This window comes from Schistocerca serialis, chromosome 7, assembly GCF_023864345.2.
Source record: "Schistocerca serialis cubense isolate TAMUIC-IGC-003099 chromosome 7, iqSchSeri2.2, whole genome shotgun sequence".
Taxonomy (NCBI): domain Eukaryota; kingdom Metazoa; phylum Arthropoda; class Insecta; order Orthoptera; family Acrididae; genus Schistocerca; species Schistocerca serialis.
The window spans coordinates 275661922-275679169 of NC_064644.1; the positions used below are offsets into that span (position 1 = coordinate 275661922).

At 38.8% G+C, this 17248-nt stretch overlaps 1 protein-coding gene across 2 annotated transcripts in view; it reads right to left on the reverse strand.

The window, feature by feature from the left end:
* Positions 1 to 17248, reverse strand: part of LOC126412117 (3'-5' RNA helicase YTHDC2-like) — a 345826-nt gene that overhangs the window by 260845 nt on the left and 67733 nt on the right. For both annotated transcript variants that reach the window (XM_050081554.1, XM_050081552.1), the window contains exons 5-6: positions 13961 to 14127; positions 2194 to 2453 (exon numbers count right to left, since the gene is read on the reverse strand). In XM_050081554.1, coding sequence (XP_049937511.1) covers positions 2194 to 2453; positions 13961 to 14127 — 427 coding nt within the window. The remainder of the gene's footprint in view (positions 1 to 2193; positions 2454 to 13960; positions 14128 to 17248) is intronic.

A 17248-nucleotide genomic window follows, 5' to 3' on the forward strand; every position in this document is an offset into this window, starting at 1 on the left:
GAGTTGGGAGTTGATTCTGTGGGAGGATCCACTAAATTGCATAGGTATCAAAGCAGCTAGTAAGAGAACTGATATTGTGGTGTTCAACTTCTTCAGCAGCAGGATGACTGAATGGGGATAATGTCAGATAAAATAGGAAATGAGTGAAAGAGATCCACTGCTTTTCAAGTATATCACACTTAAATCTGTGTGTGAAACAAAACTCGAAGCCATTGGATAGAACTGTGACTTTTGTAGGAGTCAAGTTTTTGGAAGATAGTTTGCCAACAGTATGGAGAGTCTGGAGATGGTGTTTGTGAGAAGTTGGCTCCATCAAGAAATAACTCTGATGCATAGCGACATTTTTGTGCTGAATAACATCAAAGTTAGTTGAGTCAGCTCATTTTCTTACAGTTCATGCCATAAATAACTTTACTAAAATATTTTGAAAACTCTGCATATTTAAAGACATAATTTCAACATCAATTCAATTAACTTTCCAGGGAGGTGAGGAGCAATGGAAGATATGAATTATTTCAAGAAAGCAGGGCTAATAATTCTAGGAAAAGAACAAAATATGAAAATGAACTTTTGGTCACCAAGAAACCTCAGCAGGTGAAACTATATGTGTATATGTGTTCCTTACTAGTCACCTCTGAAAAAACACATCATCTGAAAGGTTTAGCAACATTTTCAGTCTTGTTTATGATGCCATCAACCACCCAATACTTCATAAGGTGAGTAGTAACAGTTATTCAGTTCGCTGTTTCTAACCTAATATGAATGCAAGTTTTCAAGGGAAGACATTTTCTTTCCAGTTATAAAAATGTTACAGTTTTTCAGGCATCGTCTTTTGCTGAAAATGGTTATCTTCCTTAGAGCTCATTTACGTGCTCGTGCAGTTTTTCTAAAGTGCTGTATAACAACATATTGTAAAAGTTGTAGGAAGTAATTTTGTGGCAATTATGACAGAAAGACAGATTTCTGATAGTGCTGAATCACTTTTTATCATAATGTGACACTTCATATTTCAATTCTGAAAGGTGTTTCTTTACAATCAGGCTGCTGGATATAGCATTTACTTAGTGAAGTATCCAGAATTAAATTTTAACAGTTACTGAATTAAAAGTGCATCAAAACTGAGATAGTGAAAAATAGGATTGTTTTTATTTTTGGTAAATAATGTCAAGAGCATGATATGACTAGGCACAACTTAAAAATGGAGGAAAGAGGTGATGTGAGAAATTTTGTACCATCCACTATATGTCCTCTGGCACACACACTATGGTAGTTTACAGCAAAAATGTAGATTAAGCTATCAATGTGTGCCTCTCAAAAAAGGAAAGGTCACAAATTATTCATTTATATACCACTTGGTTATGACATAACAAAAAGATAATTTTTTTCAGGCTTACTGGGTTTATGAAAAGATATAAGCAATAATACACTATTACTAATGTGGAATATCAACAATATAAAAAAAAGATAGATTGCTGCTCACTGAAAAGATGGTAAGTTGAGTCACATACAGGCACAATGAAAATAATGTGTAAACATTATCTTTCGGAAAAAGGCTTTTCAAAAAAGGAAACACATACACACACACACACACACACACACACACACACACACACACACACGTATTCATTCACACAAGCAAGCACACCTCATGTCCACATGACCACCATCTCTGGCACTTCAGACTGGAATGCAACTGTCACAATAGAAGCAGCAGCAGCTGCTGCTTCCGTTCTACGTGCCAATTGTGTTCTGGTCCGAACTGCCCGATATGTCAGTCATATGGATGTGAGGTGTGCTTCCTTATGAGAACAAATTGTGTATGTTTTCTTTTCTGAAGAAGGCTTTGGCCGAAAGCTAATGTGTAAGTGTCTTTTTGTTGTGCCTATCTGCAATTCCACATGTCATCTTTAAGGTGAGTTAGCAATCTACCTTTTCTTTATATTGACAATATTATGAAAAGGATAAATTGTTACTCACCATGTAGTGGAAATGTTGAGTCCGCAACTCATCATTTCCATTATATGGTGAGCAGCAATCTATCATTTTCCTAATATTGTTATTATTCCATCCTGGATTTTCCATTGTTTGATTTTCCTTATATTGTTAATACTAAGTGTTTTATTCTTAATTTAGCAAGTAATATATTTGAAAATAGCACTTTTTATTTGGCAATTCTTGATAGAATTTACTAACCTGTAACAATTGGGCAATTGTTGAAGTATTTGGTGAATATTTGTGTATCAAGGGTGGCTGACATAAGTATAAGACGAAGAGAGCGAAACTTGCACAGAGCATCACGAAGAACAATGAGTAGAAAGTCTGTGAAACGGCTCCGTTCATGGACCTCATCAACTAAAATGTGTGTTACTGTGGCTAGTGTTGAATCCGTGCCCATCAATGTGCGCAACAACACACCATCAGTACAATATGTCAACACAGTTTTTGGTCCCAATCTAAAACAAATACAACATTGAAAAGTTTCATGACACAAATACAATCAGGACAGATGGCAGAAACATTACACTTGAAAGGAGTGTGTACTATAAACATTAAAGTAATAATAACCGAAGATTGCAGCACACTCAAAACAAGCCATGCCAAAAAATAAATGGAAATAAAAGAGATGCTGAAGCAGAAAAGAGTTCTATCAATTTCAGAAGATAGTTATAATTTGAATAAATTTAATGTGAGAATATACTTTGTAGTTACAGAATTAATTGACTTTTGAGATCATCAACACAGGACTATTCACTAAACATGAAAACAGCACTACACTCAACAAATATTCAAAGAAGAAGTTTAAAGACACTACAGGGCATTTCAAAAAGATTCACCCAATTTCACAACACTGCCTCTTCTACACGAACGAAGATAGAAACTCTGGGTGTATTTCAACTTACACTTAGGACTATACAGTTTTTATTTTCAAAAGAATTACTTGATATTACAAAGGTATATTGTCACATCGTAACCGCACTCAAGCACAAATCCAAAATCAGGGTCATATGGAAATGCAGTACTTGGCACTGAAAGCGCATTAAAACAAACACCAACATACAGCGAAAACAGAACTGACAACCGGGATGAAGATTGCAGCTGTTTATACAAAAGTCAAATATTCTAGAATATACAAGCATACAACACAAGACAATTCAAGAACCTTCCAGAAATGATAAACATTAAATAAAAATAATTACTAGTGGTTGGGTTTGAACTGGTGACTCACAGGTACACCAGCCAGAGACACTAGCACTGTGCCACACTGCATGCACCACGGCTCGCGGCATTGCAAAATACTTCTCCTGGAGAAAACTGTGATCCACACTGGCGGATTTTGCATTCTGGTTGTGTTGTATCCTCTTCGCCATGATGAGCATCAAAGGTAGCCTCTCTCATCAAAGCTTTGTGCTTGTCAAGTGGGTCTTCAGTTTCCTTAACCTCCCATAATCAAATTGCCTCTGGACAACAATAGGTCTTCATAACATGGAGGACACAGACAACATCTCGTCCTTTTTGTCTTCTTTCTAAAGGGTCATGATCTCGACTTCATATGTTAGTCCAACAAGTGACAAAGGATACAATATGGCCCAAAGAAGTGCTTTAATAACTTTTACAGCTGTTCCACTTTCTCCGCAGGTGTAAAAATCCGTACCATGTCTCCCAGGTTGTATCTCTCTGACAGATGCCTGGTATTATAGCACTCTCAGTCTTTCTCTTAGATGTCCAGGGTCCGCATATAAGCCACCTCCTTGTTTCTTCAGTCCTGATGATGAGGTATTTCACATAGTCATTCTGAGTATCATCCGGTTGATGTCGCTTCAACCTCACAACTGTTGAATTCAAACAAAGGTGTGAAGTCTGTAGTGCCTTGCTTTGCTGTGCTGTATGTGAATATTGTGACTGTCAGTGGTGTGTATCAGTCTGCCTGTTCAACATTAACATACACTGAGAAACTGTCTGCCAAGGCCTTATTACAGTGTTCTATGAGGCAATTCTTCTGTGGATGATAAACAGCTATTGTGTGGGGACATCATGGTGTGAAATTACTTCTGATACTAGCCTCGACTAGAAAACTTTTCTATGATCAGAGATCGTCACATAGGGTGCTTTGTTCTTTAAAATGATGTTTTTGCAGTATGGAGATTCAGCAGTTGGCACAGCTCTGGTGGCAGAATAGTAGGGGAGGCAGTCAATGCAGACTATTAGCCATTAATTCCCGTTTGTCGATTTAAGGAGCCTCCTCACGAGGTTGATTCCAATTCAGTGGAATGGCACTCTTGCCAGCAGGGTAGATGCTAGGTGCCTCAGCAGTAGCTGTAGCATGTGCTTCCATCATTTGCATTCATTACAGTGGCTCACAGAGTGTCTAACGGAAAAGTAGAGATCTGGCCAGTGATACCTTCACCTGATTCTGGCCAGAGGCTTCACAAACCCCAGTGACCAGATGTTGGAGCATCATGTAAATACTTCAGATAGTAAGTCATAGACAAGCTGGGATAAAGAGCAATGTTCCCATCTCACTGTATCACAGTCGCTCTTATGCGATGATTCATTTACTAATTGGAATTCTCCTTTGGTCAGTTCCTTCTTCTCAGAGGCTTCTATGGTTTTCAGCAGTGCTGGATCTTCCCTGTGTCCAGTAGCAATGTCATTTAATGCAGTGATAACTGAGATTTCATCAACATTGCTGTGTTCTGCCAAAGGATTCCTTGAAAGGAAGTCAGCATCCCTGTGCTTGCATCTACTTTTGCACCCCACTATGACATTGTACTCCTGAAGCCTCTGTGTCCATCTGGCCTGATAGATACCTCAGACTGTAACTAGCCAGCATAGAAAACAGAGGTCCATCACAATGGTGACTGGTTTGCCAAATAAATACAGCCATAATGTGCTGATCACCAACACAACTGCAAATTACTCTTTCTTGGATGCAGACTAGTTCATTTTGGACATGGATAGCACCATGGAAGCATAAACTATCTCCTTTTCAGCATCCTCCTGAATTTGCATTAGAACTGCACCTCTCCTATAATTGCTTAAGATGTTAGCACTTCCTTAAGGACAATGAAAGATCGTTCTGCACCTCACTCCAGGAAAATTTGGTCTCCCTTATTGCAAGGGTCATTTCTTGGTACAAACGTCCTCAATAAACCTCCAGCAGTACGAGCACGTTCTGAGAAAACTTCTCAGGTCGTGAATGTGGCAAGGAGTCACAAAATCTGTGAGTGCTTTTACGAGGGTTATTCCAAAAGTAAGGTCCGGTTATAAAAAAAAATCAAAACTAAAATGTTTTTTCAAAACAATTGTTTTATTTACATTCCTTACATCTTTATCTATTTTTCTACATAACTTCCATACTTATTTAAACATTTGTCACATCGTTCAACAAGCTTTTGAATGCCCATGTTATAGAAATCGGCCGCCTGTGACGATAACCAGTCCTTAACTGCTTCTTTCACTTCATCATCTGTGTCGAAGCGCTTGCCGCCGAGAAACTCCTTTAAGTAACGGAACAGGTGGAAATCACTTGGCGCCAGGTCCGGACTGTAAGGAGGATGGTCCATCTGTTCCCATCCAAATTTCTTGATCAGAGCTTGCGTTTCATTTGCAGTGTGGGGTCTGGCATTGTCATGCAACAACAAGATTCCAGACGACAAAAGACCACGTCGCTTATTCTGGATTGCACGTCGAAGTTTAGTCAGGGTAGCACAGTAGGCGGCTTTATTAATCGTTGTTCCTCTCTCCATAAAGTCGACTAACAATACTCCACGTCTATCCCAGAACACAGTCGCCATAACCTTACGTGCTGAGATTGTCTGCTTTGCCTTGACCTTGACTGGCGATGACGTGTGACGCCATTGCATTGACTGACGTTTAGACTCTGGAGTGATGTGAGAAACCCATGTCTCATCCCCTGTGACAACATTGTCTAAAAGACTGTCACCTTCCTTATGATATCGCTCCAAAAAATCAAGAGCAAAAGCCATTCTTTTCATTCGTTGGGGCTCAGTAAGCAGCCTGGGAACCCAATGGGCACACAATTTGTGAAACTTCAAATGTTCAGACACAATTCTGTACAAAGTTGTTCTACTCACATTCGGAAAATGCATGTCTACGTCTGTAATAGTGAATCGGCGATCTTCACGAATTTTTTTGTCAACCGCATTGACCAAATCGTCTGAAATCACTGATGGTCGGCCACACCGTGGTTCATCGTGCACATTATCCCGTCCTTCATTAAAAGCTCGCACCCACTTGCGCACTTTACTGTCGCTCATTATGTTAGGACCGTACACTTCAGTAATCTGCCGATGGATTTCCGCCGCTGAATTGTTTCTTGCAGACAAAAACCGTATCACTGCCCTTACTTCACAATCGGCGGGCTGATCAATTGTCTTAAACATTGTAAAGTGACACTGTGAACTACACTCAGCAACAGTAACAAAGCGAATGGCGGCGTTTGACGCGCAAGGCTTGCCGGGAGTCGGCGCGCATGCGTGTTTTGTCATTGGCGCCAAATTTCAATAGTTACGGCGAATCGGACCTTACTTTTGGAATAACCCTCGTATTTTTGCTGGATTGGGACAGACCCTCATCACCATTCACTAGATGCCTCAAGACTTTAATTTTGTGGGCATTGAAGGGGCACTTTTTGCGATTCAGATGGACATCTGCAGTCTGAACACACTTCAACAGGGTTGTCAGGTGGCTTAGATGTTCTCCACACATCTTAAAAAAATGACAATATTACCCAGAAGGTGTAGAAGCAGGTTGCCCATCATACATTTGAAAGTGGCTAGAGTGTTGCACAGTCCAAACAGAATAACTTTGAATTCAAAGAGGCCATCACGAGTTATGAAGGCAGTCCTTTCCCAGTCAGCCTTGTCAACCTCATGTCGGCAGTAGCCTGTCTGCATGTCCCAAATATTCTGCTTCTTACAAGCAGTCTACAATGTCATCAATGTGCGGCATGGACAGAAATCTTTCTTTCTGACTTTATTCAGTCATCAGTAGTCGATGCAGAAATGCCATGTGCCATCTTTCTTCTTTACAAGGGCCAGAGTAGAGGACCAAGAACTCTCTAAAGGTTCAATGATGTCATACTGCAGCAGCATCTCCATCTCCTCCCACATTATATGTCATTCAGCCAGCAACATGCTATATGAGCACTGGCTAATTGATAGACAATCTCATGATTATACAGTATTTCATCATGGGCTGCTTGCGCCTTCTTCTCTCCACTTCACATCCTTAAAGCATCCGAAAACGACACAGAATAGCTTTCACTCACATACGCTGTTTCTTGGTCAGTCCAAATCTTATTGGGAGCTCAATACCAGCTTTGTACCCTGCACCGTTTGTCATGGCAGCGGAGCATGATTCTAAGCTGATGACTAAGCTCCCCTTCCTGGACTGATTCATCTGTCCCTAGGCACGTAACTTGAGGGATGAGTTGCGGTTGCTCGTGACAGTTAGTGATTCATAGTTCTCCTTGACCACCTACAATGTTTACAATTCTCACTGGCATGCAGATTTCTTTTGTGAACCTCAGTAGCTTCTTGCATTCAACATCAAGCTTCAAAGTTTCCATGAGCATTTCAATCGACAACTGAAGCTCGTCTCCCTGATGGTGTTAAGCCAACATCATTTTCAACAGCAAACAACTGCTCAGAGCAAACACTGTTATGCATGTTTGTAGCAAGAGCTTCGTCAGTCTGTAGCTCTGATCCTTCACAGTCTATGAATGATTGTGATACCTGCAAGAAATCCCATCCAAGAATAACCTCAGACTATATGCATTTTCAACTTCTTGCGGCGAAATGAATAGTCCATTAAATTTTGGGCATGCAGCCACACAAATCAATGTTTTTAGAATTTTATTTGCGCGGCTGGATGCCCGAAATTTAATGGACTAAAATCAAACTACATTCTGCTAACACAATGAACTGTCACTGATAGTTATTCTTGCAATGCATGTTCCTGTCAGTTGGATGTATTTTCCTTTTTTTTTACATTCAGCACAATCACTTATGGAACACAGTCTTCTTTGGCTGACATTATGGTCTTACGTGCAGATGCCTCTGTAGTGGTACTGGAACCTATTGAAAAATGTCATTTTTGGCAAGCTCTGGACACTGCGAAAAAAGCCAGATATCCAATATTTCATTATTATTGTCACTGTCTTTTCTGGTAAAGAAGAACAGACCATAAAAGCACAAATCATTTGTTTAGTTCTTTTGCCATATGTCCAGCTGCTGTCTTGTACTCCTATAATTATAAAACTCATCCACTGGTTCTACGATTTCATGGTGGATTTGTACTGCCTTATCTTACAAAGAATTGTAAATTTCAGCTAGGTTTGCAGATAATATTTTTAGTGGTATGGAATTTCCTTGCCTAAATCATTTTTCAATTCAAAATTTCTCACTATCCTGATTAAGTCTAATGGAATCTGTAGCACTGACATATAATTATTTTGTTCTGTATGCACAGAGATGCTGGATCAGCGCCTCTTATCTTTAGAGCTGTTAATAGATATTTAATCAAAACTGACTCAAAAGATATCTTACAGATAAAATGTTTGAACATACTCATTGCTCCATTCCGTAATTTTTTGACTGAGTTGCAAATGATTTGTTAATCTGTATTCACTTCTAAAGCCAACTGATTCTTTTATCTAGTTAAAATGCAACTTTTTTCTATGCTATGGTAATAATTTTAATGAATATATGATAAACTATGTAGAGAAGATGTATAGATATACTAAAAGCTTTTCATATGTTATCTTTCTCCTTTCTCATGAAGTAGAATAATTATAGGTATCTAGGGTATTATCTTCTTCCTCAGGTGTTCTGCAAATAATTTTAAAATTTTTCTTGCACTTCTTACCCTTCAGCTATAACCATTTCTACTATGACATCACCAGGCAGCTGTCCTTTTTGTGTACCTCAAAAGACTTTATACAGATAATTTGATATTGTATCTGAAATATGTATCACTGAAACTTTCCTTCTGTCTTTTATTCAGACCTTTGGTGGTGTCACACGAAGTCCCACTCATGACTGCAGCCAGAATTCATGCACACTCAGCAATATGCAGCATGTGAGGCTAGTTACACAACTAACTGCTCTACAGATTACTCGTTATTGCTTGATCCAGAATAATCCTCTGCACTGTCAGGTTGCCTTCCTTGTTTCAACACTTGAGACAGGATTAAAACTGTCACTAATCTAACATCACTAATGAATACCCTGAACCACTGCTACACTGCTAAATCGGTCTAAATAAGAGTCATGTGTCTTGATGCAATCTTTGAGACAGTGTTAAAACTGTCACAAATCTTACACCACTAATAAATGCCTTGTAACAGACGCACTACTTTAAGAAAGATCCCAGATCCAACTAATAAATTGGAAAACATACACTGCAAACAGTAATTAAACTGCCTCCCATCAATAAACTTCAGAAGAAAACAGGATGACACTTGAAAGTCAAAAAAGGAAAGAGACTTACAAAAATTTCACACTTTAAATTTCCATGGAACAAATGAAATTTATTGGCTTCAAACAGACCTTGTCACCCACATCTTGTTCACTGATTCCCAGTCCATGTATGAAATGGCTCCACAGACTGCTATGAAGTCTCTTCCTACAAAGCAGATGCTTGATCATTAAACAGCAACAAATGCGGTGTAAACCAGAAAATTCAGAATTCTACACTGCAGGCAGCAACGCATTTACAAAGTCTTGAAAGCTTTCTGTACTGGTGGTACAAATTCATTGGTCACTAAGAATCATTCACTTCCAACTTGGCGTCCTCTGCACACTTAAAGCATCATATCCTCCCCACTATGTCCATTACTTGCCTCCTCTAGACGCAAGGGCTGATGGCCGACGATTTCATGAGCTTCCAGCCACTCTACGAAATTAAACATCAATGCCTTTCACACAATCAACCTCAGAAGCAGAATGCAGGCATAACCATTGCCCAGTTCCTGCTCTCACTGACAGCATTCCTTGGAAAAGTATAGGTTCTTGCCCAAACTTTTTATAAAGTTCATTTCCAACAGGGGCTAGAAAACAACTGCCACTGAGGCAAAGGTACTACTCGTAATCCTTTACCAGTGTAGTCATCCCAGGCCAAAACCCAATTAGAAAGATTACGGAAAGATTAGGCCATCAATTCCACGGCTGGGCAACACTCCCTTCCCTGGATATTAGAAAACAGCTCCAATGCCCACAAAAGCGAAGAGGATGAATGCCTCTGCACAAGTAAGAATGAGGTGTTACACCATCTTAACAGATGAAATATGGTATCAACCCAGCATAAGATACTGTCTTCTTTTTTTATTGTGCGATCTACCTCTTACTGAATACATTAACAAATAGTTTTGTTTAATTCAGTGTATTTTATCAAGTTCATATTTTGTTTGAATCACTAGCCTTCTGTTTGATAGCTGTCTGTCTCCATTTGAGATTATCTTTCCTTTTTCTGTCTTAGTGTCGGCAACATCTTCAGCTACCTGCATAAATACCTATGTTAAGTAACTGCATCTTACCTGTATCTGTGTAACGTCCATTATCTGCGAGGCACAAATTACTGCTCTGGGAGGCACAAATTACTGTTCAATTTAATCTGGTATGCTACCATATTAAAATACATTCCTCTAATTTACATTTCTGACATAACAGGCACAAAATTGTATTGTCTCTTCTTTTGAAAACCAATTTATTTGCCAAGATTGCTAGGTAAATACAGTTACTGGATTATTTGTTTTTGAAATGTGTATTCCCATCCTCAGGTCTATAAAAAGAAAATATGTCGAGTTACAGTCTTTCAGTCAAAAAATAAATGTAGTAGGGCATACACAACAGCTCAATGGCAAAAATTATATACCCATAAAACCATACAGTGATGGCTACACCAACAATGCTAATACTACTCTGTCACATGATGACTATACAGTATGCTGTAAAATAACAAATCTCATAAAATTCTGCCCCTATGGACAGATGCAGTCCAAAGTCAACAAATAATAAAGAATACCTCCAACAAGTAAAAATGTTTAAAAACATAACCATATGAAGAATTGAAGCATTACAATGAAATACCAGGTGCTCTACATAAAGTATGTACAACTTTGAGCACAACAAGACAGATGCATGGCACATCCGGTACTTTGTGGTACAACGTCACGATGGTTGCAATAGAGACACTGACAACTGGATTTGGAGTATAACAGAAGCTAGTGCTGAGAGGTGTAATCAGACGGCAGTCTGCACTGCTTGACATCAATTACAACTAATGTAATGTGCTCACATTTTTGTTAAATGCTGAAATTAACAGAAGAAAAGTAACATCAAAGTAGTACACACCACATAATCATAACAGCAAAGTTTATACAAATAGTATTTAAAGAAAGGAAAACAGCATGCTGTTGACTGTCATGGAAGGCTGCCTACACCATCAGATAAAATTGGATAATCTGTGACATAATGATGATATAACATTAACAAGTTCATACCATACAACATATGTACTAGTATTAGCTTTGTTTCGCTGGAAGTGAAGGATGACAGTTAACAATCATGTAATTGGAAATTGGAAAACAAGCCCCCACACAATGTAGGGTAGTAATATAAAATGCAATTCATGTATAAAACATTTTTTTGTACAAATATGTACCAAATTACATATAAATATGCCTTTTATTTTTTCCCCTTTTTTTCTCTCTTTACATCAAACTTTGTCATTGATAATTACGTGGTGTATATACTACTTTGATGTTACATTTTTCCGTTAGTTCCAATGTCAAACAGCACCAGCTTTCGTTATACTCCAAATCCAGTCGTCAGTTACTCTGTTGCAACCAACTTGGCTTTACACCACAAAGCGCCAAGATGTGCCATGCGTCTGGCATGACATTGTAATGCCTCAACTCTTTATATGGTATATTTTTAAAGATTTTTACTTATTAGAGGTATTCTTTATTATATGCTCACTTTGGATTGCATCTGTCTATAAGTGCAGAATTTTATGAGATTTGTTATTTTACAGTATTGTGTATAGTCAACATGTGACAGGGTACTGTTAGCATTGCTGATGTAGCCACCACTGCCTGGTTTAATGGATAAGCAATTTTTTCTACTGAGCTGCTGTGTATACCCTCCTACATTTATTTTTTGATTGTAAGCCTGCAACGTCAACATATTTTCTTTTTGTATATACTGCCGAAACTAGTAATTCAGTAGTCGGGTTTACATAGTGATCTTGGCAAATAAATTGGTTTTCAAAAGAAGACTGCAGACTGCAATACAAAATTACAGGTCACCTCCTGCACTGACTGATCCTGTCAGGTAAATATAAAATTACTTTTTTATTAATCAAGATGATTGGTACAGCTTGAATTGCTGCATTTCATTTACCTTCGGTTGGCAATAATTGTCTTATTAAAATGTCAAAACATAATTTTTCTGTGTGGTCTCTTACCAATGAACACCGCTTACTCCAAACACTGAGCTGTATCCATTTGTGTACAATTTCTATGTAGACAAAGGAAATACTCTGCTGACATCACTCACATCACTATCACATATCCTTGAAGTGTCATTGCTGGGAAATGAAACCATTTCCTCCACTGACTTCTACATCCACATACATACTCTGAAAGTCACTGTGCAGTGTACAGCAGAGGAAAACATTACTGCCTGTATGTCTCTGCATGCTACCTGTTGCAAATGCTGGTTCCCTCCACTTTCTCAATAACATTTTGTGAAAATGTCATCTTCAGCCCTCCAAAGATCCCCATCTAATCATGGAACATTTAGGTACCATTCTCATATTGAACAAACCAACTGGTAACTAATCTAATTGCATGCTTCTAGATTGTCTTAATGTCTCCCCTTAATATGACCTGGTGGTGATCTCAAACATTCAAGTAGTACTTGAGTGTGTGTCACACATGCATTCTGTATGCGGTCTCCTATAAATGTGTGCTGCACTTTCCCACAACTCTCTCAATTAATAGCAGTCAGCCATTCACCTTCCCTACAACTGACCTTTTGTGATGAAATGAAATGATCGGATGGCACTGTTGGCCGGGAGGCCCCATTCGGGGGAGTTCGGCAGCTGTAGTGCAAGTCCTTTTTAGGTGATGCCACATCGGCGACTTACGAGTCAATGATGATGAAAATGATGAGAAAGGACATACAACACCCAGTCCCCTGCCGGGAATCGAACCCGGGCCCCTTGCGTGGTAGGCGGTAATGCTACCGCTACACTACGGAGGAGGACACCTATTGTGCTTAGTCCATTTCATGTTTTTTTTTCAATTCACACCAAGATGTTTAATAGGACTAACTTTGTAAAACAGTATTCATCACAACTGTATCTGAATATCACACTCTGACTCACATTTACAACAAGTAGCCAGCAACACCAAATCCAACTTCTGTCCAAATCATTATGAATCTCCCCTGCAGTACCTCAACAACAACACATTCTCACACACAACAACACCAGCAGCAGTGTCAGATTGCTGCTCATCCTAACAGACAACTCATTTATGTACAAGGAGATCTGGAATGGTCCTACCCCACTTCTCTGGGGTCGTCCTGACATTACCTTCATCTCCGATGAACATTCATTATCCAAGGTACTGCACTGGATTCTATCATTGAGAAGTCTTCAAGCCTGTCATTTATTTTTGGGAACCTGTTTCATATACTGGACCTTCGTTAACTAGTCAGCATTATTGATATGGAGAATAAGAATTAATTTTTTAATGACACTACACAAGAAAAGAAGAAATTATTCCATATTTAAAAATTTGACATCACTAACACTTGTCAAACACCTTGCAAAACAGCTTGCAACTTACAAATGAAAAGTTGTAGTAGTAAAAACCAAGGCCTTCAACAAACTAATTTAGGTACATTCAACACACTGATTTACAAGTTACCTGCTTTCAAGGCGAATCTGATATCCAATAGCCTCCCCAATCTTCTCATCACGCTCTGCAGCCACTCTCTCAGCAACTGACACTACAGACAATCGACGTGGCTGTGTGCATATAATGCGACATGCTTTTCCTGTCAGATGTCCATTTTCTAGAATGAACTGTGGAACCTAAAATCATATCAAAAAGCAATTACCACACTTTTAACTAAGGCTACTAATGAAAATGCTTCAGCAATGGTGAACTCTTCTTGGGCTATTAGCTGAATCATTGCACTGTCATCCACGAACATTTTTACATCTTTGCATGAAGATGGCTAAAGGGAAAATTGTTGAAATTTTTCTTTAAGACAATGTTGATACTTGGTTGATAACCTGGGAACATTTCGGCAGTGAAATCTGCTGTGGAAGCATGTATTCTCTTACAATGCTCTGCTAATCTGGCCACTTGAAATGTCTCCTGGCCCAACTGAAGTTTAATTCTATCAGTACCTCCATACCATATAATCAAATTTCACAGAAACTCCCTCCTACTTCCTACAATAATAGCAGTTTCATTTTTGCATACACTTTCTAGGTTTCATCCTCAAACTAACTCTTAGGCAGGATACATAGAACAGATCCTTTAGTTAAGGTCAGTACAAAATCTATAGAAGTTATATTGGACTGAAGATGGACAGAGGTAAATCTATGAGAGAAGACACAAAATGTTTCACATTTGACAACAATTCTGTCACCCTCAAAACTGTTAAGTAAGATCAAAGTTCTATTTTAAGCCTGGAACTTGAAATACATGCTAAAGAAATGCCTGAGTAAATTTCAAAGAGTGGCACCATTTTTTTTCATAATATTTTCCATGGTGACAGGAATATAAAAATTGAGTATTGGTTTTTACACCAAATTATTTTGATGAAATCTACATATAAATAATTTGAAAAAATAATAATTTCTGATGGAATGAAATCATTAAAAGGGACAAAGGTTGTTTCTGTGGAGAGATTAACACTCCGGAAACCAAGCCCAAGCATAGCTCTGGCCACAACACTGTGTTCAAAAGACCGGCCCTGAGTACAGCTTGGGCCACAATTTTCTCGATGCGTGAGCCACTTGTCACTCGAAAAACTGGACTCATTTTGTGTGAGAACAATGGATGGATGCCTTGCTACCTGCCCCTTGACAGGTGCCGATTTCTATCATCAATTTCTACAATTATTTCAAAAGGAACATTTGCATAAGTAACAGCTACTGTCATGAATGGCTTAGCCAATATGAGGTCATGTTGACATAATTTAATGAATATACTCCTTCGATTTCGCAGTTTACTGTAATTCTGCTACAATTATGTGAAGTCTGTTGAGTGGGCTAGAATTTTGGAAGCTCAAGAGGAAGAAACTGGTCAATAACTCAACTCACGCTTTTTTTAAAGGAGAATTATACTTTTGATCACCTTTATTTTAAACTTTGTGAATCTATCACATAACTAAAGTAAACATGAAAAATAAATCTTGAAGTTTGGTCTATTTTTTAGTAACTACATTTGACGAGAAATCAGTTAGGTATGTGATGAAATGAAATAAATTGTGACATTGGTAGCAATTGGACACTGAAATGAATTCAATGGCTATAAATAAAAATCTGTGCTGGATCAGAACTGAAACCCAGATTACCCAATTTACATTAAGTGGTCACCTTAACCGCTTCAGCTATCCCAGTACGCTTTCCATCCAACCCAAATTCCCCACTTGTCACACAATATTTACTTAGCGCCCCTGTCCACCACACTCATCACTTGCCACTCACGCTGGATTCTCACAAAGGTTGAGGAGAAAAAGTGAATCTGCACTCAAATAATGTCCAAAAAAGACACCACAAGCAAATAAAAATTACATATCTGCCAGTAATGCTGTACATAATGGCAAATATGGCCAGACTTTTTGGCCCATCATGCCTCTAAGTGACTGGTCTATTATTAGAAGCAAGGTAGAAAGTATTGAGCAGAAGAATAAACCAGACAAAAATCACAATTATGTTATTTATTAAGTATTAATTATTATGATTACACACTATGACTTACGAACTGTGCAAACACGTATGTGCATGTGGGAAATGCAAATTTGCTAGAACTGAATAAGAATGGAAGCCAACCTAAATAATAATTTGGAGACAGAGACAATTACTACGAATCTGAAGGCATTTATGTCCGTCCCAATAGCTGAGTGTTCAGCACATCTGTCTGTCACGTTAAGGGGCCTGGGTTCAATTCCCAGCTAGGTCAGACATTTTCTCCACTCAGGGACTGGGTGTTGTGTTGTCCTCATTATCATTTCATCACCACCAGTGGAAAGCAACGGGAAACCACCACTGGAATGATGTGTACTCCCTAGATGCTCATGCGGTGGACCTATCTGACGAGGCTTCCCCCATGACAAGACTTGCCATATGGCAGAAGACAAAGATGTGGTGGAACTCTCTGACGAGGCTTCCCCCATGACAAGACCTGCCGTATGGCAGAACACAAAGTTTGAAGGCATTTATTCACTATTGGTTCTATGAAGGGTAATCTAAATGGTACCGAGGACAGCGTTACTTCTTACCTCAGCCCATAATCACAAAAGCTTAAGAACAACGAATATTTGCTCAAAAAATGTTGTGAAATTGAATCTTTGTAGAGATGTTACTGTACTCCTCTGTTTCCCTTCCAAATAGTAAACAGATATTCATAGTAAACTAGTGAACCTGGTACTGCTTCATGTTTACTAAATATATATGGGAATATGGGATTGGATAATATCCTAATCTCCCCTTCTGCCTCTCTCATGGTCAATCACCTCGTCTCTCTGTCCATCACATCCTCCCTCCTCTCTCTGTCCATCTCCTCCTACCTCCTACCTCCTATATCTCTTCATCTCTTCCTCCCCCTTCAGTCTGTTCATCTCCTCCTTCCCCCTCTCTATGCCTATTTATCCCCCACTCCCGCCCATTTCATCTTCTTCCCTCTCTCTGACCTTGAGCCTTGCTTACTGTTATTGCAAACAAAACCTTGATTGGGAAATGAAGTCATTAAAATGAATGAGTAAATTGGTTGGCAACACTGGTATACAGGTATGAGAGAGACCTCTCAACTTCTGGACCTGTGAGGACAGTAGCTTCAATGACAGTATTTTGCATCATTTTAATCTGTGAATGGATAGGATTACAAAGTTTCAAATGGCTCAGATTCTGTACTATAGTGTGCGTCATTTATGTTGGCGGCCGAGTTTAGGTTCGTTCTGCGCATCTGACGTCACAAAAC